Source organism: Panicum virgatum, chromosome 3N, assembly GCF_016808335.1.
Source record: "Panicum virgatum strain AP13 chromosome 3N, P.virgatum_v5, whole genome shotgun sequence".
Taxonomy (NCBI): Eukaryota; Viridiplantae; Streptophyta; class Magnoliopsida; order Poales; family Poaceae; genus Panicum; species Panicum virgatum.
In genome coordinates, this window is record NC_053147.1 from 14,603,135 (window position 1) to 14,622,666 (window position 19,532).

Below are 19,532 nucleotides of genomic sequence, written 5' to 3' on the forward strand. Positions count from 1 at the left end.
CGCGAAGCGGGGCGGGGAGGAGAGCGATCGATGACGGGGCGAGGTGGCGTGGGGATGCCGGGATCGAAATGGATGCGGTCACCGGTGGAGGGCGTACTCTGGTACTATACATATAGACCAAACCGACTGCCGCCACGGCCATGACGGTACGAGTTGCGTTCGGACCCGGAGACGGTAGCGCGGCCGGCGACGGAAAGGCAGAGCGAGGTGGCATGCTGGACGAGCACGAGATGGTGGCGAGGTCGGAAACTCGGAACGGATTCACATTGCATGCGCGGCAAAGCCTGCCTGCAATGCGCGTACGTCCTTTGATTTGGGCTCCGAGTCTGGCCCATCTCTGGTTACACTTACACTTGGGCCTTTTGAAGGAAGGCACTTGAGTACAGACAGGCCCGAGGAGCGGCCCAACTCGTCTCTCGACAAACCAGGAATTTTTTCTTTTTTATATTTTAAAAAATTAAAATTTCAAAAATATATGTCGGTTTTGGAAAATTTCAAAAATATACCCCGGTCGCCCTATGGGGGGCGACATGGCTCAAATGTATTTTTTTCTTCTACAAATTTGCAACGAAGTCCCTGGAGAAAAAAAAAGAGGGGGGCCTGTCGCCCCCCCCCCCCCCACAGGCGACAGGCCCCTGTCGCCCACCCCAGGGGCGACAGGCCCCTGTCGCCCGTTGGGGGGGCGACAGGATCCTGTGTTTGGCCAACAAAGCCTATTGAATTGCATAAAATTCCTCCAGCGTCCGAAGATTTATTGTGATATATTTGCAGAAGGATTTGGAAATCGAGTTCGAATTATCATGAAATTTACGGAAGGTGTCGGATGTCAATTTTGATGGGTGATGCGGCCTCTAAAGGATGACACTAGAGAAACTACTTTTCATGTGATTTCGAACTATAAACTTTTTTGTCAGCGCGGATGTCTGGTAGATGCAGATTTCACGTTGATTTACGCAAACCTATAATGATTAGAAACTAAAAACGAGGTCTCGAAGCAATTCGGACGATTTCGATTATCATTTATTTGTACTTATTAGTTACTTCTACTAATAGAGCTTAGAAGTTCGAAGTAATAATTTCTTGGTTGATTGTATCCTTAACCATTTCTTTTTTTTTGACACAAGGAACTCAACATGAATCCACTAATTGCTGCTACTTCCGTTATTGCTTAAACCCTGGCCACCATTCGCCGCCATTCCCTTTGTCATTTGAGCCTAAAAATTCAGAAAAAAAAGAGGGGTGAGGAGAAGAAAAGCGGCGAAGCTCTGCCGAATTGCGTACTCCTGATCTACAGGTAACTTAAAAGCACACATGTAATTAATATAACGATAAGAAATAAGAACTAAGAAATGCATTACGTAATGTGAACCACCAAATTTTACATCATAATACAACGATAATGAAACACACATCACACATGCAGTGGCATGTCAGAACCCGTTGCAAACTACGGTAAACAGATTCCGGACTAACCTAACATGCCTTAGGTAATTTAAAAAAACAGAATAAACACAATGATACAGCATGTCACTAGCACTAGGGTAGTCCTAGTAGCCGTACCCCCACGTAGCAAACTGCGTTGAGCCTTCTCCGCAGTATCCACCCATTGCAGGTGGTGCAGGAGGTGGTGCCGGAGGCGCATGGCCCTTCTTCTTGTAACAAGGGCAGTTGCGGTAAGGAATAGTGCATGGTTCATCCTGTGAAACGGCTGCATTGCTGATATCATCAACTTCGTCGTCTTTGTTACCCTCGCTCACTTCCTCATAATGGTTCACCTTACATTCCAGATCAAAGATCTTTATCTGGAGGTACTCGATGAACTCCTGAACAGAATCAATTGGTGCAGGATCTACCCACCTAGTAAAACCACAGTTTTCTGGTGCATCGGAAGACTGCAAAACAAATTCCATGTAAGGTGTCTCATTGAAAATAAAGAAATGAAACAACCGAGTATTACCCATGCATGTGGACATTTAAAGAAACGCCGACCGCCATCCATCCCGTCGGTGCACATCTGCACTAAGCAGTCCTCACCATGTCTGCATTTTGGCCACGGTTCTCTACGGTTATCGTATTGTCGAAGAGGAGTTTCATTGGTAAATTCACTCTTGTGCTGTGGCGGAAACTCAAACACTGGTTCCGGAAAGGAATCAGGTCCAAGAGGCCCCTCCCATATTATGGGGTCTCCCTTTCTTCGCCCTTTTCCTTTCCCAAAACTATAGTAATTCTTCCCGCTAGACCCACCTCCAGACATTGGGTATACAATGAGGTTTGATGTTTGAGTTGTGCTGGGAGTTCACAAACTTGGGAGTATTTATAGGCGCACAAAGGTCTGATACCCGGAGTGTGGAGTGTAAATGCACCTAAAAAACCTACATGACAACACAGTGAAGAGGCTAGCTGACCTAACACTGAAAAGGCTAGATTCGATTCTCGAAATGACTACTCGATGCATCTCTGTGCATGCAGACTCACAGCACTGCATTACTGCCGCTCGGTCGATCGCGCCTAGATGCCGCCTTCCCCATTACACGCCACAGACCTTCGCTGTAGAATGGCAGGTCCGTCGTCCTCGCCAGAGAGACTGCTTTGAAGGTGAGCTGGTGTGGTTGCCGTGTTGTCACATCTTTTTGAAATGTTGGAAGAGCACTGCTGTTGGGTTGTCGTCTTTTGTCACGTATGTCTGGGCAAAGAATGCGACATTTGGGAAACCCGTGATCGCCGTGCTGAGCAGTGGCAACCTGTGATCTCATACTCGCAGCTAGATACACTATGGTTCCTATTTTGAGCTATTCGAGCTTTTTAGCAGCAGACCCTGATGTATTTCTTAGTTCTTAATTCTTATCGTTATATTAATGTGTGTTTTTTAGTATTCTAGTGACATGAAAAGCTCCGAAAATATTAAAGAAAAGTTCAAAGATTTCATAGACTCCCGGCTACAACTGCAAATTAATGGTAAAGGCTACAACACACAGAGTTAAGCTCTCAACTTAAAACACAAACAACTAATTGCAGTGGCATGTGCACGCGACAAGATAATTTCTTGTTGCATCTAAACCTACCATGCCTTATGGAATGTAAAATGCCAGGATTACATGGTACTACTCTACTGAGTGCACCTAGGATATTTGCCCTTCCTAATTGCTTCGGGCCCGGCTTCCTTCGCACGGCGTGCCCTCTCTCGCTTTCTCTCCCTGTCAGCTTCACGTTCGGCCGCCGCCTTACGATCCACCTCCTCCATCCTCTTGCGGATCTCTTCTTGCTCTTTGTTGCGCTTCTCCTCTTGCTGTTCCTCGTGCTTCATTCGGCGCCAACGTTCTGCAGCCCATCTTGCTTTTTGTTCGACAATGTCCTTTGCCTGCTACGACTGCACGGTGTCGAACCACTGCATAAAATCACAAAGAGGCGGAGGAGACTTTGTCCAACACAAGTTAGAATCATAACTCAATGTTAGGTCATATAGAAAAATAGCGTATGTTGTCCTGCTACCTTGGCCCGGTCTTTGCCATATCGCTTAGGTGGATCATATTCGTAGTTCTCACACATAAAGATCCTCATGCCGTAGTCATCTCCTAAAACCTTAGATTGCATGAACTTGCATAACGAACCGCAGAAGCACATTGGCACATCAATTTCTTTGGGTACGGTGCCTTTACACTTGCTACACGGAATGTAGGTTGATCCTGACGAAGACATTGGCGCTATAGTGTGGTGCGCCAAATAACAAACCATAATTTAAGCAATGCACATATCGTATACCAAATCGATGCGTGAAAATATAGGTACTGTTATAATTCTATTGTCTTATACTGCAATATCAATAAGGTACTATCATAATTCTATTCTAATGTATAATTATTTTATTTGAAAAAAATCTGTAATAGTACTCAAATTGTAATACTAAACCAGTGTTCTAAAGCACCAAATCTAATTCAGCTAATCTGCTAATTAAATTAAATTGTTATACAATATCAACGAATTTATACGAAAGTTACCGGTAGATCACAAGTGCGGAATTCGGCAGAGCTTCGCTGCTTCCCTTCTTCTCACCCCTCTCTATTTTCTGGATTTTTTGAGGTCAAATGAGAGGAGGGAATGAGGGGGAGGCCTTATATAGACGGGCTGACCCGGTCGCCCGTGGGGGGGGGCGACAGGACCCCCCTATCGCCCGCAGGAGGGGCGGCCGGCCCCCCTGGCGGGCCCACTGGCCTGTCGCCCCTGGGGTGGGCGACAGGGTCCTGTCGCCCGTTGGTGGGGCGACAGGCCCCCTTTTTTTTTTCTCCAAGGACTTCGTTGCAAATTTGAAGAAAAAAAATTACATTTGAGCCCTGTCGCCCCCATAGGGCGACCGGGGTATATTTTTGAAATTTTCCAAAACCGACATATATTTTTGAAATTTTAATTTTTTTTAAATATAAAAAAGAAAAAATTCCAACAAACCAAACCCTCAAATCGCATCTACGGGACGACGGACCACAGCTACACGAACCACACCGTCACCGTCACCTCCACGGATGACGACCCACCCAGCAACTCTAGCAAATCTTCTATCAAGCCCACTGGTCCAAATTCGAAGAGTAAAATCAAAAACTTCTATCAAACCTTCTACCTCAAATTTAAAAGGTGAAATCAATAAAAACAACTACAGCATCAACTTGATTAAAATCCCCTCATGTTTGCTCTTCTCACCGTGCTTCACGGTAAAAAGCGGGACGCGTGTCGTCCAGCGCGAGTCTTGCCTGTTTTGCAAAAACAGACCTCCTATTTTGTGAAAATCACAACTCAACTGAGCTCATGTGGAATGCACAGTAACAACGTTAATATATTTGACACACAGGACCTCATAATAATGTCTATTTCTACCCAAAGAAGAAAAAAATCGATAATACCGTTTCTTTGCGAAAACCCCCCTGGAAATTTTACATTAACCCCCTCCCGCACGCGCAGGCCCGAACCCTAACCCCTCTCACTCTCCTCGCCAGCTCCCCGCCGGCCGCCGGCCGCCGCCCTCTCCCTCTCTCCCATGCTCCCCGCCGCCGCCCTCTCTCTTCGACTCTCTGCCTCCCCCGCCGCCGCCCCTCCCCTTCTCCCTCTCCGCCTGACTCCGTCGCCCCTCCCCGCCTGACTCCGTCGCCCCTCCCCGCCGACGCTCTTCCTGCTCGCCTCCGCCGCCGCCCGCTCCCGCGAGATCCAGATCCAGTGCGGGGCGCGGCTCGGAGGGAGGGGGGCGCGGGCCGGCCTGGGCGGTGGCCATCTCGGTGGTGGCGGGCGTGGAGGTGGCCGGGAGCCTGTGGCACCTGCGGAGGCCGGTGGGAAGCAACAGCGCCCGTGGAGGCAGCCTGCACTGCGCGGAGGCGAGCGGGAAGCGGCAGATGCGGAAGGCCAACTCCGAGCACGACGAGCTCGAAGACCACTTACGTGTCGGCGCCGACGCCCCAGTCCGGCGTGGGCACGAACCGCGGGCTCCGCTCGGGCGTCCGCAATATCCCCCTCTCCGGCGTGGCCGCACCACTGCAGGCGTTGGCCGCGCCGAGCTGCTCTTCAACGGCGCCGCGCGGCAACCGTCACGCTCCACGTCCGCCTCTACAGCCTCGACGACCGTGCAGTCCTCGGCGCGGTACTCGCGCTCAAGCACCACCCGCACATTGAAGCCGCCGTCTGCCGCGTCGTGGAGGTGTGCGGGAGCGGGCGTGGTGTAGCCGGAGGAAGTGGAAGTGGCGGGTGCAGTGCGGCCCCTCAGGTAGCCCTTGTTCCGTTCCTCCCCAATCCCCATCTCTTCTCCAATTTGACTGAACTTGCAATCAGTAGCATAGTAGCACGCATTGAAATGAAATACCATTCTATTTATGTTGCATCCTGTACTTTATCTGTTCAATTGTCCTAGAATTATATAATGAAGAGGACCAATACAGTGTGATGCTCCTGCTACTGCTGAATTAATAATCCACCTGACCAACTTCACTCACAGAACCAGAATTAAGAACTGTATAGACCAATTCAAACTTTAAGCAAAATAATACCCATGTTGCACAATGTTGAATGTCACTGATCCTGGGTTTCAGAAGCCGATTGAGGAAATGGATCTGAAGTTACAAACGTTGGCATTAAATAGCTAAAACTTCTCGACCACTTCATGTTTTTATCCACTTTGCTATATCATTAAGCATGGAATTGAAGTAGTTTGATCTTATTTCAGTGTTTAAGGACGCAATATGTCTTCAGAGGAGCTGAGGACAAGCTTTTCAGATTTGGTGGTGAGTTCGCCAACCTGGACAGAGGGCAAAACTAATTATTCAGGCGATTCGTCGTCCAAGGGGGGCTTCCAGGTCACTTGTCTCACGGAGGACCTTCATGATGTCACGCTTCATTTTCAGATAGTGAGGTTCTCTAAAGAGGTAAACAAGGTTTCTTGGTTCCAATCAAAGTATTAAACTGAAACTTCTGTAAATTCTTGACATATTACGAGTTCATTGTTACAACAAAAAATGCTTGTGCCACTTCTAATGATAGACTTGAATGTTGGCCGATCCGTACAACCAAGTGCAAGACAAAAAGAAAAAGTAGTTATAGATAAGCTGGGAAAAGAAACTTCATCTGGATGAGAAATGCAGATGGTATTAATAGTAGTTGTTGTGTTGGTTGCTTGTTCTATACTTCTATGTGTTAGCCATCTGGGTAAAAGGAGAATGTTATACCTGACATCTATCAAGTTTTATATAGAAAATCAAATAAATTTGAGCCCTGAAGTTACAAGCTTGTCCTGTATGTTTCTTCATATGAAATGAAAGCACGACACTTGAATGTTTGGTTGTTCCATATTGTCACTATGAGCAAAGCTTGAAGTATTTATTTATATGCCACTGTTATTATAGAGAAAATATATACTTTATATAATTTGTAGTGGTCGGCTTAAAGCCTTCAAGCTCCCTTTGAATCCTCTCAGCTTATTTGAGATGTGTTACCTCTCAGGCTTTACTCGGTGTATATAGAATAGTTATGTGAGTGATTATATTTGATCCTTTACTTTTTTATTCGTTTTGATGCAGATCTATGTGTGGGTTGGATGCAACACAGCAAAATTTGGCCATCTGCTGCAACCACTAGGCCTATAAGTGGTAACTGTTTCGTTCTTAGAAGATAATTTCAATCATTTCGTTGTCCTTTTCTTTTGGCAGTGTTGCCTCATGAAAACTGATGTTTCGTTGTCATTTTTGCTATGTTGCCTTCTCCTGGCCATTGCAGGATAACAGAGTGAGTGTCATCTCTGTACTAGGAGGAACATGTGACAACACCGGATCAGGGATGGCCCGCCGTCTAGGTACTGCTTCTATTGTCATTTAACTAATTGTCTTGCACTTATGGTAGCTTATTAACAACAACAAGCTTTACGTCACTTCATGTTTCAATGATGAAAACTGGGTCTAAACATAGTCCTGGCATGCAACATCCCAAAAGACAGCCCCATGCTTGAGGTACTCACCGGCGCGCTCAACTCTGCATAACAGTTTTCTTAAGTGGTGTATCTGAAAGTCACTGGTTAATAATTTCAGGCTGTTGCGGAGAGGAAGCTGGTGGAGAAGCTGAAAGGTTTGGGCTACATGATGCCCATAGCTGGGGAGGCTAATACTTCCACTGCACAGTGATAGGTGGTGTGATCTGGTGAGGCATCGCTCAAAGGCGTAGTTTTCACCATTAGATGCAGGAGGAACACTTGTTATTGTTGCTTGGCTCAATTGACTAGGTACCTGTACAATGTGGCAAATGTGTTCTGAATTATAGTGCCTTCCAGGGCTCATGCACAAACGATAGCCTGCCATTGACGTGGATGCTCTGAAACTGGAATCGCTGAACATGTTGAGTTTTTACTCCTAGAATGCAAATTGATCGATGCCTTGCAACATTGAAGTCCTGTGTTGAGCATGGCAGTTTGTATTATGATATTTCAACACTATTCTTGAGAGCCAAAGGAGCTTGCATTTGAAGTTTCTGTGTATTTTATAGGTTGTACGGGGCAACAAATTTGCTTGACGAATAGAATACGGAATACCTCCTTACTGAATTTTTTTCCTAAATAAATGCTGATCGATCCTACCTTTGCTTACCTTGATGAATGATGAGTAGCATGTCCGCGAAGTCATGATGCGAATACGGAATACCTCTGCTTTTTTTTTCCTCCATCCATCAAAGTGGCACTTAGACGTCGATCACGACTTCAACTAATCCTCCAAGTTTTCGGACAGATATTTGATGGATAGAATTGCATGTGCTTTTAAATATGTTGTAATATTCATGATTCAAATGTTTGATAGACACCTATGATGGATAGTGTACCCATGTTGCTTAAATGTTTGCATATTAACGATGTATTTGTTACCGCATGATGTGATTTTGTGTTGAATTTATCATATATCATACATACTATTTGTCACATTTCATTACTTTCGGTTTACTTATGTTCAATTGCACATTTCATTACTTTCGATTTGCTTATATCTGATTGATTAAATGGTAGGGCGCGCGATAATGTTCTAGTACCCTTTAAACTAAAGAGACCTCCAAATCTCCCTTCCACCCCTTAGGCCTGGGGAGCCTCAGGGAGCCCTCCATCCATGGGCCTCACTCATCATCCCCTCTAGATTTGGATGAGAGCTCTGCTGAACTGAACTTAAACTATGAGATGATGAGGACCAGCACCCCCCCCCCCCCCCCAAAAAAAATATATATACGATATACGAGGGCAGGGCTATGATTTAAGGGCTATTGGCCGAGATGGTTGCCATCAGGCAGCCGCTGAGTTCACTTCCGCCGCTGCCCCTGCCGTTAAATATGCTTCACCGAGCGGCGAGGCCAGCAGGCGCAAAAGCTGACTTGGAGTTCGAGATACCAAACCGGTTGCCTTTGTTTGCCATATTTCCTTCGCCAATCATCGCTTGGAACTCCTGGCATTCGTCACTGGCTTCTCGCCGTCCGGCGTCTGGCCACTACGTGGCCTGGAGTATTGCTGCTGCAACAGCTGCTACTAAGGTGACTTGCAGGAACTGGAGAATGATCTGCCATAAGACTGGGAGCGATGGAGCTCTTCTACTGAACTGATTTGAGTCAAGGTTAATAGCCTGCAGCATTGGCGCTGTTTCTGACATGGATATCTAGAGCTAGAACTGCATATTTACATCAATATTGAATGAAGAAACTAACGATATTGCTATAAGTACTAATGAATCTCCTGCCTCAAAATAAACCGCTGCTTAGCTTAGCTCAGCTTAGCTTCCATCCTAGCGCTCCTCCGAAGTGAACTTGTTCCAAGCATCCTGCAAAATAGGAGAAGCCAGTGAGCAAAGTTTCCTTTTACAGCTTGAATTATGACAGCATAGCACAAATAGGAGTGCGAAATAATAAAACTGCACGTCCAGAACACCCAGAGTTCCAACAAAGCAATCAGAAAGTATATTAGGGGCACAACCACAACACCCAGAGTTTCGCAGCATGAGGTGTATGATAATTTGTAAAAGTATATATTTGCAAAATTGCAATTGCCTCCAACAATAGTGTGGTTGCACTCGGCGAATGTGCAGGTTTATTTTTCACATTGGTGTGATTAGCAGGGAAGATATTTGGGCACAACAGCATATGATTAAGGGACAAAGGGAACCATGCATGAAAAGTGCTGGACGTTATCCCAATCAGTAGCATAATTCTGAATCATATGTAAAGAGGGGGGTGTTCTCAGAAAAATTGCAAAATCATAAAGGTAAGTTTTCAGAAATGCAGCCAGAAATAGAAAGGTGTTAGAGTATATTTGTTAGAGTATATTTGGTAGTTTAGATATTGTATCCGGACTGCTATACATATCCGGCGGGGTTGCCTTGCACTCCAAGTCTTGTACTCTTATATATACCGGCCGAGGCCTCAAGCTAATACAATCCATCCATTATACCAATTCTATCTCTTCTACACGGTATCACGAGATTAGGGTTTGAGATCCTAGGCTATCTTCCGCTGCCCTAACCCTAGCGCCGCCGGCGCCCCTCCTGTCTCCTGCGCGCCGCCGACCGTCCCCCACGACTCCCATCCAGGGCGCCCCCTCGACGGCCTCCTAGCGTCCCCCGGGGAGGTCCCCCATGACCTCCGCCGGGGACAGCGCCCTCCATCGCGGCGGATCGAGTTAATCCGCCACCATCCTCGCGTCTAGCAGCAGCAGATCGTGACGTACCTCGTCACCGCCGCCATGAAAGTTGTCGTCGACGACCCCGATCTGCGCTGCCGTGGTGGCAGCCGCAGTCTCCTCCGACGTCCGTGCCCTACCCCGTGCTGCCGTGGTGGCAGCAGGGGCCCCGACACAGCGCGTCGACCTCGTCGCCAGCGGCATGCATGACGGCGCCGCCCCTTCACCGCGCGGGCTCCAGCCGCCGCAAGGGAGGGAGCCGCCCGGCTTCAACCGCCCCTCCGCAGCCCCTCCCGGCGGGGAGCCGCCCGGCGCAGGACCTCCAGCGCTGCCGCAGGGAGCCAGCCACCCGCCTCCCTCATCGCCGTCCCACTCTCCCACTCTGTTTCTTTCGCTTCAGATGCGGTCGTTGACCGTGACGGGAGAGAAGGAAAAAGAGGAGATTGAGAGGATTGCGCTACGCGCACCCAGAGGTGCTACACGAGCTGCTGCTGATTTGTTTTTTGGTAATTCCTTTGTTTTTTTACTCGAGCACTACTCGAGATTGAGTCGCCCACCGCCCGTCGACCGCACGCCTCTACTTCGACATCAGCATCGACTTCACCGGCTTCTTCGTCTTCGACTGTGCGGCATAGCGACATGGACGGTGCCCTAGGGGACGCCCATCTGTGCCGCCCACCTCGTCGCCTCGTCCGCACGTCGATCTTCGCCGGCTCGTCGTCGCCTCCACCGATCGGGATGCCTCCACCAACTTTGCCCATCGTCGTCTCGCCTCGCGCATACTCGGTCTGATCAGCCGACATGCGCGATCCACCTGGCTCCCATGACGTCCGTCATCGTATTGCGCGCCTCTTCCCCGAGTATGGAGGGTGGTCGCTGCTTCGCCACTTCGGGCAGCAACAGTACAGTCCGTGGTGTTCCTCGTCATTGCATCTTCACCGCCGCCGACTACGTCCTCGACTTCGTCCACGCTGGCCACTTCGACCGCATCTTCGACATCGTCTACGACTACGTCAGTGCGCGCCTTGCGCGCACATGGTCTTCACCGAGCTGTTCGAGTTCTTCGTCGCCTTCTTCGAGCTCCGCCGCCGCGTCCTCCGGATCATCAAGCCTTGCGCCAGATCGTCCGGGGTTACCTCGTCGCTTCGTCCAGCACCACCTCGTCGCCATCGTCGCCGTCCACTTCTACCCCTTCGTCTACTCCAGCAACTGCAGGCTGCATCGGCATCTTCTTCCTCGCTGTTTTTCTGCGCCTGCGACCGTCGTGGAGGCCTTCTCTGCTGGTCCCTCAGACAACGGCGTCTTGGTGGTGCACTCTCCCTCGCACGTCCGGTCTTGGCAACACCGGTGCGTGCCATCGTCCCTGATGCATTCACGGGTCTGGCAAACCCGGGGATGTGTCGCTCGATGATGTGTCTGCGTCGACTGCGGCATCGACTCTCTCTTCGACTGCCTCGACGCGTCGTTGTCTTCGTCTCCGGCGTCGTCTCCGTTACGCCTCCACCATGGCGCTTCCTAGTGCGCCCACGGCTTCCTGTGCGGCTCCTTACCATCGGCGACCTCGACAGCTCACCATCGACCACGGCTACCCTACGCACGACTTCCTCGACCACGGCTACTTGCTCCAGTTCGGCTTCTTCGACATCGGCACAAAGGGCTACCATCCGCATGAGTTTCTCGCCGGTTCTCTCCAGTCGCAGCATCCACATTGCACCGTCTGCAGTACTCCCGCTGTGACTGCCGGGGGGGGGGGGTTAGAGTATATTTGGTAGTTTAGATATTGTATCCGGACTGCCATACATATCCGGTGGGGTTGCCTTGCACCCCAAGTCTTGTACTCTTATATATACCGTCCGAGGCCTCAAGCTAATACAATCCATCCATTATACCAATTCTATCCCTTCTACAAAAGGGCTGCTATAATTTAGCCCCAATTGACCATAATATTTAATGTGAACAGAGTGTGTACCTTAAGAAGGTCAAAAACCTTCTCACATATGTATTTCTGTCTGATTGTAGCACCCCTTTGTTGTAATTTATCTGGATGGACACAGAGGGTTGCCTTCCTGTAAGCTTTCTTCACAGCAACAGCTGTAATGAGATCTGTAAGTGGCACCGGTTGCCAGCCACTATCGGCACCAAGAATCTGCCAGGGAAAACAAAGCAAAAATGATAACATTTACATGTTCTACATGAAGGATTTAAAGATGCATAAAATTTAACAGCTTACGTATTGCAATGTGGATAGCAAGGCCCTCAGATTTCCTTCCTTTCCATTTGACCATCTCTTAATCTCAGGATCCAGGAACTCAGACAACCTCTGAAATACATAAACATTGATACCATGAATAAATGCAGATGCAGTGAGAAGGTTCTTTTTGTGTGTATACTCTTACATGTTTCTCTGCTTGCTCTCTTTGAGATAGCACGTCCCTCATGTTCTTCTCAGCAAGTGCTTTTGTCTGAAAATAGGTAATATGCATCATCACCAAACTACTGATAAATAAGGAAAAATAATGAAATAAAAACCAGAAAGAAATATCAGGTATACCACACACTCAGCTGTACGTTGATGCCTCTCTAATCTTGCTTTATGTCTTAAAGCCGACTCAACCTCAACCACTGCAGCCAACAAATATCAAAGAGCAGAAAGTAAGACGAGCGGGTTTTTTTAAGCGCACGTGAAGCTTCCTTGGAAAAAGTAATTTATAATAAAGTATTATGAACATATTAAGTACCTCTGTTGCCGGAATCTGGATTTCTACTGAAATTACTGGAAGTTGCCCTCTGAAACTGTGACTCCTGTCGAATATCCTGCATCCAGAATCAGGATTTATATCTATTCAGTAAAAGGGCGTACCCAGTGCCGTAGGCTTCCCGCAATGTGCGGGGTCTGGGGAAGGGTTGTCTTTAAGCCCCAAGCCTTACCCACACAAATGTGCAGAGGCTGGGGCTCGAATTAAAAAGGGGGAAACAAAAATAAAACAAGGTTGAAAAACAAACCTGATTGGTGGACTTGAAACCCTCTTTGAAAGAGGATCTGTACCGTTCCCTGCGTTCTCTTGCTTCTGCTAGAGCCTTCTCAGCCTTTGCCTTTTCTATTGCACGCTCCCGAGCTTCTGTAGTTGCTCGCTCAACTGCCGCACGTTCTGCTTTTATCCTAGCTTCTCTAGTAGCCCTTTCAGCAGCTGCTTCAACACTTGCTCTCTCTTCTTTCTCTCTGGCTTCTGCAGATGCTCGTTGACGTGCTGCGGTAATTCTTTCCTGAGCCATTTTTTCTGCCTTTTCACGAGCCTCAGCAAATGCTCTCTCGTGCGCTTCTCTTGTCGCTCTTTCAACAGCGAGTCTATCCTTTTTCCGTTCCCTTTCCCTTTCCTCCTCTTCCAATTTTCGTCTTTCCTTCTCTTCGGCAAGTTCTCTTTCTTTCTGCAATCTCCTTTCACTTTCCTTTGCTTCTTGTGCTTTTCGAGAAGACCCATTGTCCTTTTCAGTTGTATTATCTGCTCTTGTTAAATTCTCCCTCTCTTTGGCCCTCTGAACTCCAAGCGTGTCTTTTTTCCATGTCTCTGCTGAAACTGAAGAGAGGCCTTCAGCAGATTTGGTTAGACCGTGCGTCGTCTCCAAGGGAGATGGCCCGTGCTCTGCCTTTGATATCCTTGATGTACTGTCTTTTTCTTCCAATTTGCTTGCCCTGCTCTTCTCTTCACTTGTAGACCGTAGTGTTGGTAATTCTCTTTCTCTTCTGTTGGAAATCTCTCCAGTTTCTCCAAAACCAGGAACACTACAAGATGTCTGAGACGTAGCAGAGTTATCAGTTTGCATCAAGTGCTGCTTGCGAGTATAAATTTCTGAAGAGGAAGCCAGCTCCTCCTTCAAATTAATAGTTGTTCTGTTGGCACTGTCACTTGCAGCTTTGATAATAACTTCATCTCCTGGAAAGGATTTAGATCCAACTTCATCACAAGTTGTATCACACTTTACATCTAGATCATTTCGTCCTCTGTTGGTACTTTCAGGTGACTTCTGATCCTCCTGGTTACAAGGAGCTGACCCTTCTTCACTAACCATCCTGTCACTATTTGCTAATGGGGCTTCATCTGCTTCATTATCATTAACATGAGAGATGAGTCCATCCATTCCTTCTTCCACATTCCCCACTTCACCATGACCCAATGATCCATGCATTTCTTGATCCAATTCTCTTTTAATCAAATTGCTAGCTACCTCAAATACATTCAGCATGTTTGGTTCTTCTCCGTCTGCAAAACTATCGTTTTGTAAAATAATATCATTCTCATCTTCAGGACACTCGGCATCCAGATCCACAACTATTTCTTCAGGGTGTGTACATGGACTAACTTCCTCAGTTTTGACTTTCTCAACTTCATCAGAGAGTGCTTCATGTATCTTAACACCTTTGTTATGCAAGAGTGATTCATCAATAAAACTGAATTTTTCTCTTCCATAAGTTTCAGATTCCTGCTCAATTTTACTCAATCTCGGTTCCAGGAAAGTATCACATGCATCAGATTCTTTAAGTTCTTCTAAAATCAATGATTTAATGTTACTTCCCTGCAAAATAGCAACATTTGATACATCTGAGGGTTCCTGTAATGTTTCATCACTTCCAGAAGTGCATTGCATCCCATCATTGCATGGTGCTTCTTCCACTTTACTGTTTGTGTCCTCCTGTGATGTTCCTGCTACTGGACTTACCTTTGGAATACTATCACCAAGGCCTTTAAAATCGCTGGCATTTCCTGATGAGCAGGCCTCTGGTAATGAACCTGACATATCCTTGATGACATCCAGCTTTGTGGAGGCATCACTTGTAGAAGGAAGATCAAGAAACTCATCGGTATCATGGCTTTCCTTAGCAATTTCCTGTGTTACAAGTCCCTCACTAATTGAATTATGAGTTTTTTGGTGTCCCATATTTTCCATAGAAGGCTCTAAAATCACAGACACCCTATCTTTGTCCACTGGAGCCGTCTTGCCCTCTCTCAGATTTACATGTTTCACCCCCAGATTCCTGCCGTCATTAACCTCCCAAAGTTTTTCATACCTTGCCAAGTCAGAATCTGCTGTGCTGAGTTCAGTTTCACTATGATCATTGATGGCACTAGTAATGGGATTCGTTCGCTTGCATTTATCACCCTCCGTTGTGGCTTCATCAGTTTTGCATTTCTGATCATCTCCAGTTAGCTCAAAAAAGTCATTACCTGACTTCCACTTGCCTAATTTCTCTAGTTTACTGGAAGTTTGACAGGACTCAGTGGAGCGTTGCATCATCTGCTGAGGCTTCTCCAGTGGAAGTACCCTATTCCCATTATCATCAAAATGATCAAACCTGACTGCACTTAGGCTTTTATGCTTGTCAGACAAAGAATCATCAGGGTTCTTTTCTTCTTCCGGTAACTTTTTCATTGATAGTTTTTGTTCGAAAGTATCCAACTCTACAGATACAGGAGCCTTGATTTCTGTGGACCTTGTGCTTCTATGGTGACTTGACTTCTTCCGCAACTTGAAACTGTCACCTTTTCTCTCTAACAATTCCTTTGCAGCCTTTAACCTAGCTTCAGCAAAATCCATTGCCTCCTTCATAGCAGCTGAAGCAGAAGTGGGGTTGGCATCAGCTTTCTTGTCAGCATGAGGCATGTTGCTATTTGAACTGGTATGTGCAGCAGAAGTTGGAGAGATGCCTCCTTTAGCTGCACTTTCCTTCTTGTTGAGCAGTTCAGGTTGTTGCCTCAACAGTGGCTGTACTTTGATTGACTGTATCTGTGCATCAGTGTCAGATACCCGAAGAAATGCATAATCGGGTGTGACTGTACTGCGTGTTGAATGACTATCAGAGTTCTTGTGGTTTTCATTTACAGAAACACTTCCAGAAATTGGTGTCCAAGATGGACTTGGCTGCTTCTGATCAACTACAAAATCACTCTCCGGGCTCTTCGCAATCGCGCAAGCAGAGGTTGGGTTCTTGTAATTATCATCATTGGGCATTGTGCCATTACCAATTCTTGAAACATGATTTGTTGCTGGACCATGCGAAAAATTGCGAGAATCAATCACGAAGTCCATGGAAGGTTCAACTGTGCAGGTCGCTATCTCAACTAAATCATTAGGTCTCCTCTCAGTAGTCTTGTTATATGACATTACAAACTGCTGACTTTCTGTCTCAGGAGAGAAGGATACTGGAGAAAACTTATGGTCTTTGAAGTGGTGATGATGATCCAGATTTTGATAGTGTTGAAGAAGTATAGGAGGCTCATCCTCCAGCTGGCTGGATTCCTTGATGATCGATGATCTGTTAAATACAAAAATATTAATGGTAAATCATGAGATGGAAATGAAGTACACACTCACTTTAACTGCCAGAGCAAATCCAGGGGAATAAACATGAATAAACTAAAACAATGTGGTACACTAGACTTGGTGCTGTACAGAATGCAGATACAGATGGTAAGATCAAACTTTTGTTGGTCACATTTTGATACATGTTATTTTCTATGAGATGCACCGCTAAAGACAATTAATGCATAGGTTTGATGGTAACTACTGGCAGTAGATGTTACAAATATACCATATTGACGTCACTCACTAGTTCTATGGCATACTGACAGAATTGGTGCTGTGCTGCAGCACATAGACACCAACTTCAGTCAGAACATAGTAGCATGAAGTCTCGTTAGCAAAAAAAAAATGCAACACGACAAGATACCTATACGTTACCAATTACTATAAACTAACTGCATAGCGCCTCGGGCCACCTAAATTAGCTAAGGGCATGGCTTCCCTTTCCATTCAATGCGACCATCCCCGCCGTTTCCTTGGAACCAGATGAGAATTTAGATGTAGCCCCACCACACACCCTTACGAAACAGAAATAATCCTAAGTCAATCCCCCTGCCCTCCAAGTAACACTGCTGTTCATAACAAACGAGACCTATAAAAAGGAAATAAAAGAAAACGATAGTGTCTGAACCGGATGCAAAAGAAATCATCCCACCCTACCCACCCCACCACACCCTGTGGTTTCCATTTATCTTGCAATGATCCTGGCCAGCTGGGCTCACCAACTTTGCGGACGTAGTTTGTTGGCCAGCAAGGTCATGGCACACCCGTCTTTAAAGCATCCATTCTCTAGCAGTAAGACAAATCAACTGGCCATGCTAAGGTGCAATGCGACCACCTCTTGCGCTGACCTGGCTGGTTTGCTGCACCACCATATCCTCTTTAACTACATTGCTCAGTTCCATATGTTCCTATTCTGGTGTGACTGCGGCTCATGCCTCTAGAGGAAGCAGGGTTTCAAGTTGTTAGCTGCTAAAAATCACTCGCAGATCTTTTACAAAATAATGGAGAGGAACGCAAACTCAGTTGGTGCTATAGATGTCGTTGGGCCCATGATAAAAAATATCAGCCAATGGTTACATGCAATCTATCAGGGAAGACATATTACAACTGAATGATAAAGGGAAACAGCACACATGAGCTAAAAACACAAATCAAGGTATGTCCATTTCTGCATCATATCATATGACTAGCCATAGAAGAGCAAACAACATCGTATATGGATATATCGGCGTAAAGCTTTCACTAAACTTTAAGAAGGGTTGAAATTATTTAACTGTACCAAGTTTGCTTTTTTAAATTCCTTCCAATCATATGAATTTCGCCCACAGCACAGCACAACATTTCACATCATTCCTCCTACTCATGTTGAAACTTTGAGTACCCTATGACTATGAGGATCTCCACCAGGAGATTTATAACCAAACACATATATCTTAATTCAAAGTTTCCAACAGTATGTAACCACATGAAAAAAAAAGTTCGCAAACAGCATGTCCTTAACGCAGACCCCAGATACCATATGAGCACCATAAAAGTGTCAATAACACCACCTGATGGCACCATTTCAAGCTAAGCCGAATAACGAGCAGAAAAGGCGCTACTTTCCCTCAAAGAATGCACCTTTACGAATCAAAAATTCCAAAATCATCAAGGATGCTTAATGCTGCATACGCAGCTTCTGCAACATTAATGCCCTGCACGGCGAGCGAAGGCTAAGAGTGCGGCTTAAAAAGGAGGATTGAAAGAGCCACCTTTACGAGAAGGGAAGCTGCAAGAAGGTAAAAGACCCATAAATCCTTCCCCCAATCTACCACCAGAGCACGACGTGACACAGTCGCATTTCCAAATGGAGAAAGGAAATCGTAAATCACACTCATCTCCGCCTGCCTTTCAAATCCGTGCCTCCAGACGAAAACCATGAAAACGGGAGCGAACGCCACTGTTCACCTACCCGGAAAACAAGTTAAGACGCGCAAGGGAGGAGGCAAATGCACAAACCTGGAGCTCGAGCTCGACGGCGACGTGATCTCCGGCTCCCTCTCCGGCTCAGGGGGGTCCGGCCCGCCGAAGAGGTCCTCGTACGGCAGCGCGAAGTCGGCGAAGTCGAAGCGGCCGAAGATCTCCCCGTAATCCCCCTTCCCGCGGCAGGCGAAGAAGCCGCCGTCCCCGGCGGCGGCGGCCGCGGGCGGCAGGTCGAGGTACGGGATGGTGCAGGTGGCCGCGACGCCCCCGAACACCTCGGCATAGTCCAGCGGCGCGCCCCCGAACGGCGCCGCGAAGCGCGGCGGGCCCCCGAACACGTCCCCGTACGCCGCCCGCGCGGCCGCCGCCGCCGCCGCTCCTCCTCCTCCCCCGCCGGCGCCGCCGCCGAGCCCCGCAGCAGCCGCCGCGGCGGCCTTCCGGTGGTGCCTCCTCTCCCTCCGCGCCGCGTCCATGGCCGCCGCTGCCGCAGCCGCCGCGCGCGCTAGGGTAAGGGTTCCACCGCCCCCTCCCCCTCCACCTTCCCGGCGCGCGCTAGGGGTTTGGGTTTGGGGGAAGGAGGAAGAGGCAGGGAAGGAGGCGAGGAAGGAAGGGCAGGAGCCGGAGGTCGGGGAGTGGGGGGCGAGCGAGCGCGGGGGAGAGAGGGCAGGCGGGCAGGTCTTTACTCGGGAGTCGTGGTGTTCGGGACGGTGCTTTGCCAGTTGCCACTAAAAAAAACTGCTGCCCGCCAGTCGGGGGCGCGCCCGTGCCGTGGGGCCGCGGCTGTGGTCGTGTTGTGTTGGCTGTTGCGTTGCGGCCGGAGAAAAGGCAGCGCGGAGGGGAAGGCGAGGAATGGATGGGCGGAACCGCGTCGGCCCTTGTCGCTTCCTGCCTGATGCAGTGATGCCAGCGGCGGCGGCCGGCGGCCGGCGGCCGCCGGGCGTTGGGCTGTGGCCTGTGGAGGGCTCGCGCGGAGGGAGAGTGGGAGACGGCGGCTTTTTCACCGTGCCACTGCCGACCGAGAGTGAACCGCGGCGGCCGGCGGTGGTGG

The 19,532-nt window shown here is 47.9% G+C and overlaps 1 protein-coding gene and 1 pseudogene across 1 annotated transcript; one reads left to right on the forward strand and one right to left on the reverse strand.

Annotated features, from left to right (window-relative positions):
- Positions 1 to 5,394: 5,394 nt before the first annotated feature.
- LOC120664519 lies at positions 5,395 to 7,982 on the forward strand (annotated as a pseudogene).
- Positions 7,983 to 9,051: 1,069 nt separating this feature from the next.
- Positions 9,052 to 19,092, reverse strand: LOC120664520 (auxilin-like protein 1). The gene is made up of 8 exons (XM_039943779.1): positions 18,521 to 19,092; positions 13,166 to 16,472; positions 12,901 to 12,976; positions 12,714 to 12,784; positions 12,559 to 12,624; positions 12,393 to 12,482; positions 12,132 to 12,308; positions 9,052 to 9,308 (listed from the first exon to the last, which is right to left on the reverse strand). Exons 1-8 carry the CDS (start codon positions 18,955 to 18,957, stop codon positions 9,273 to 9,275), a joined length of 4,260 nt encoding a protein of 1,419 aa, XP_039799713.1. The 5' UTR covers positions 18,958 to 19,092; the 3' UTR covers positions 9,052 to 9,272.
- Positions 19,093 to 19,532: the final 440 nt, after the last annotated feature.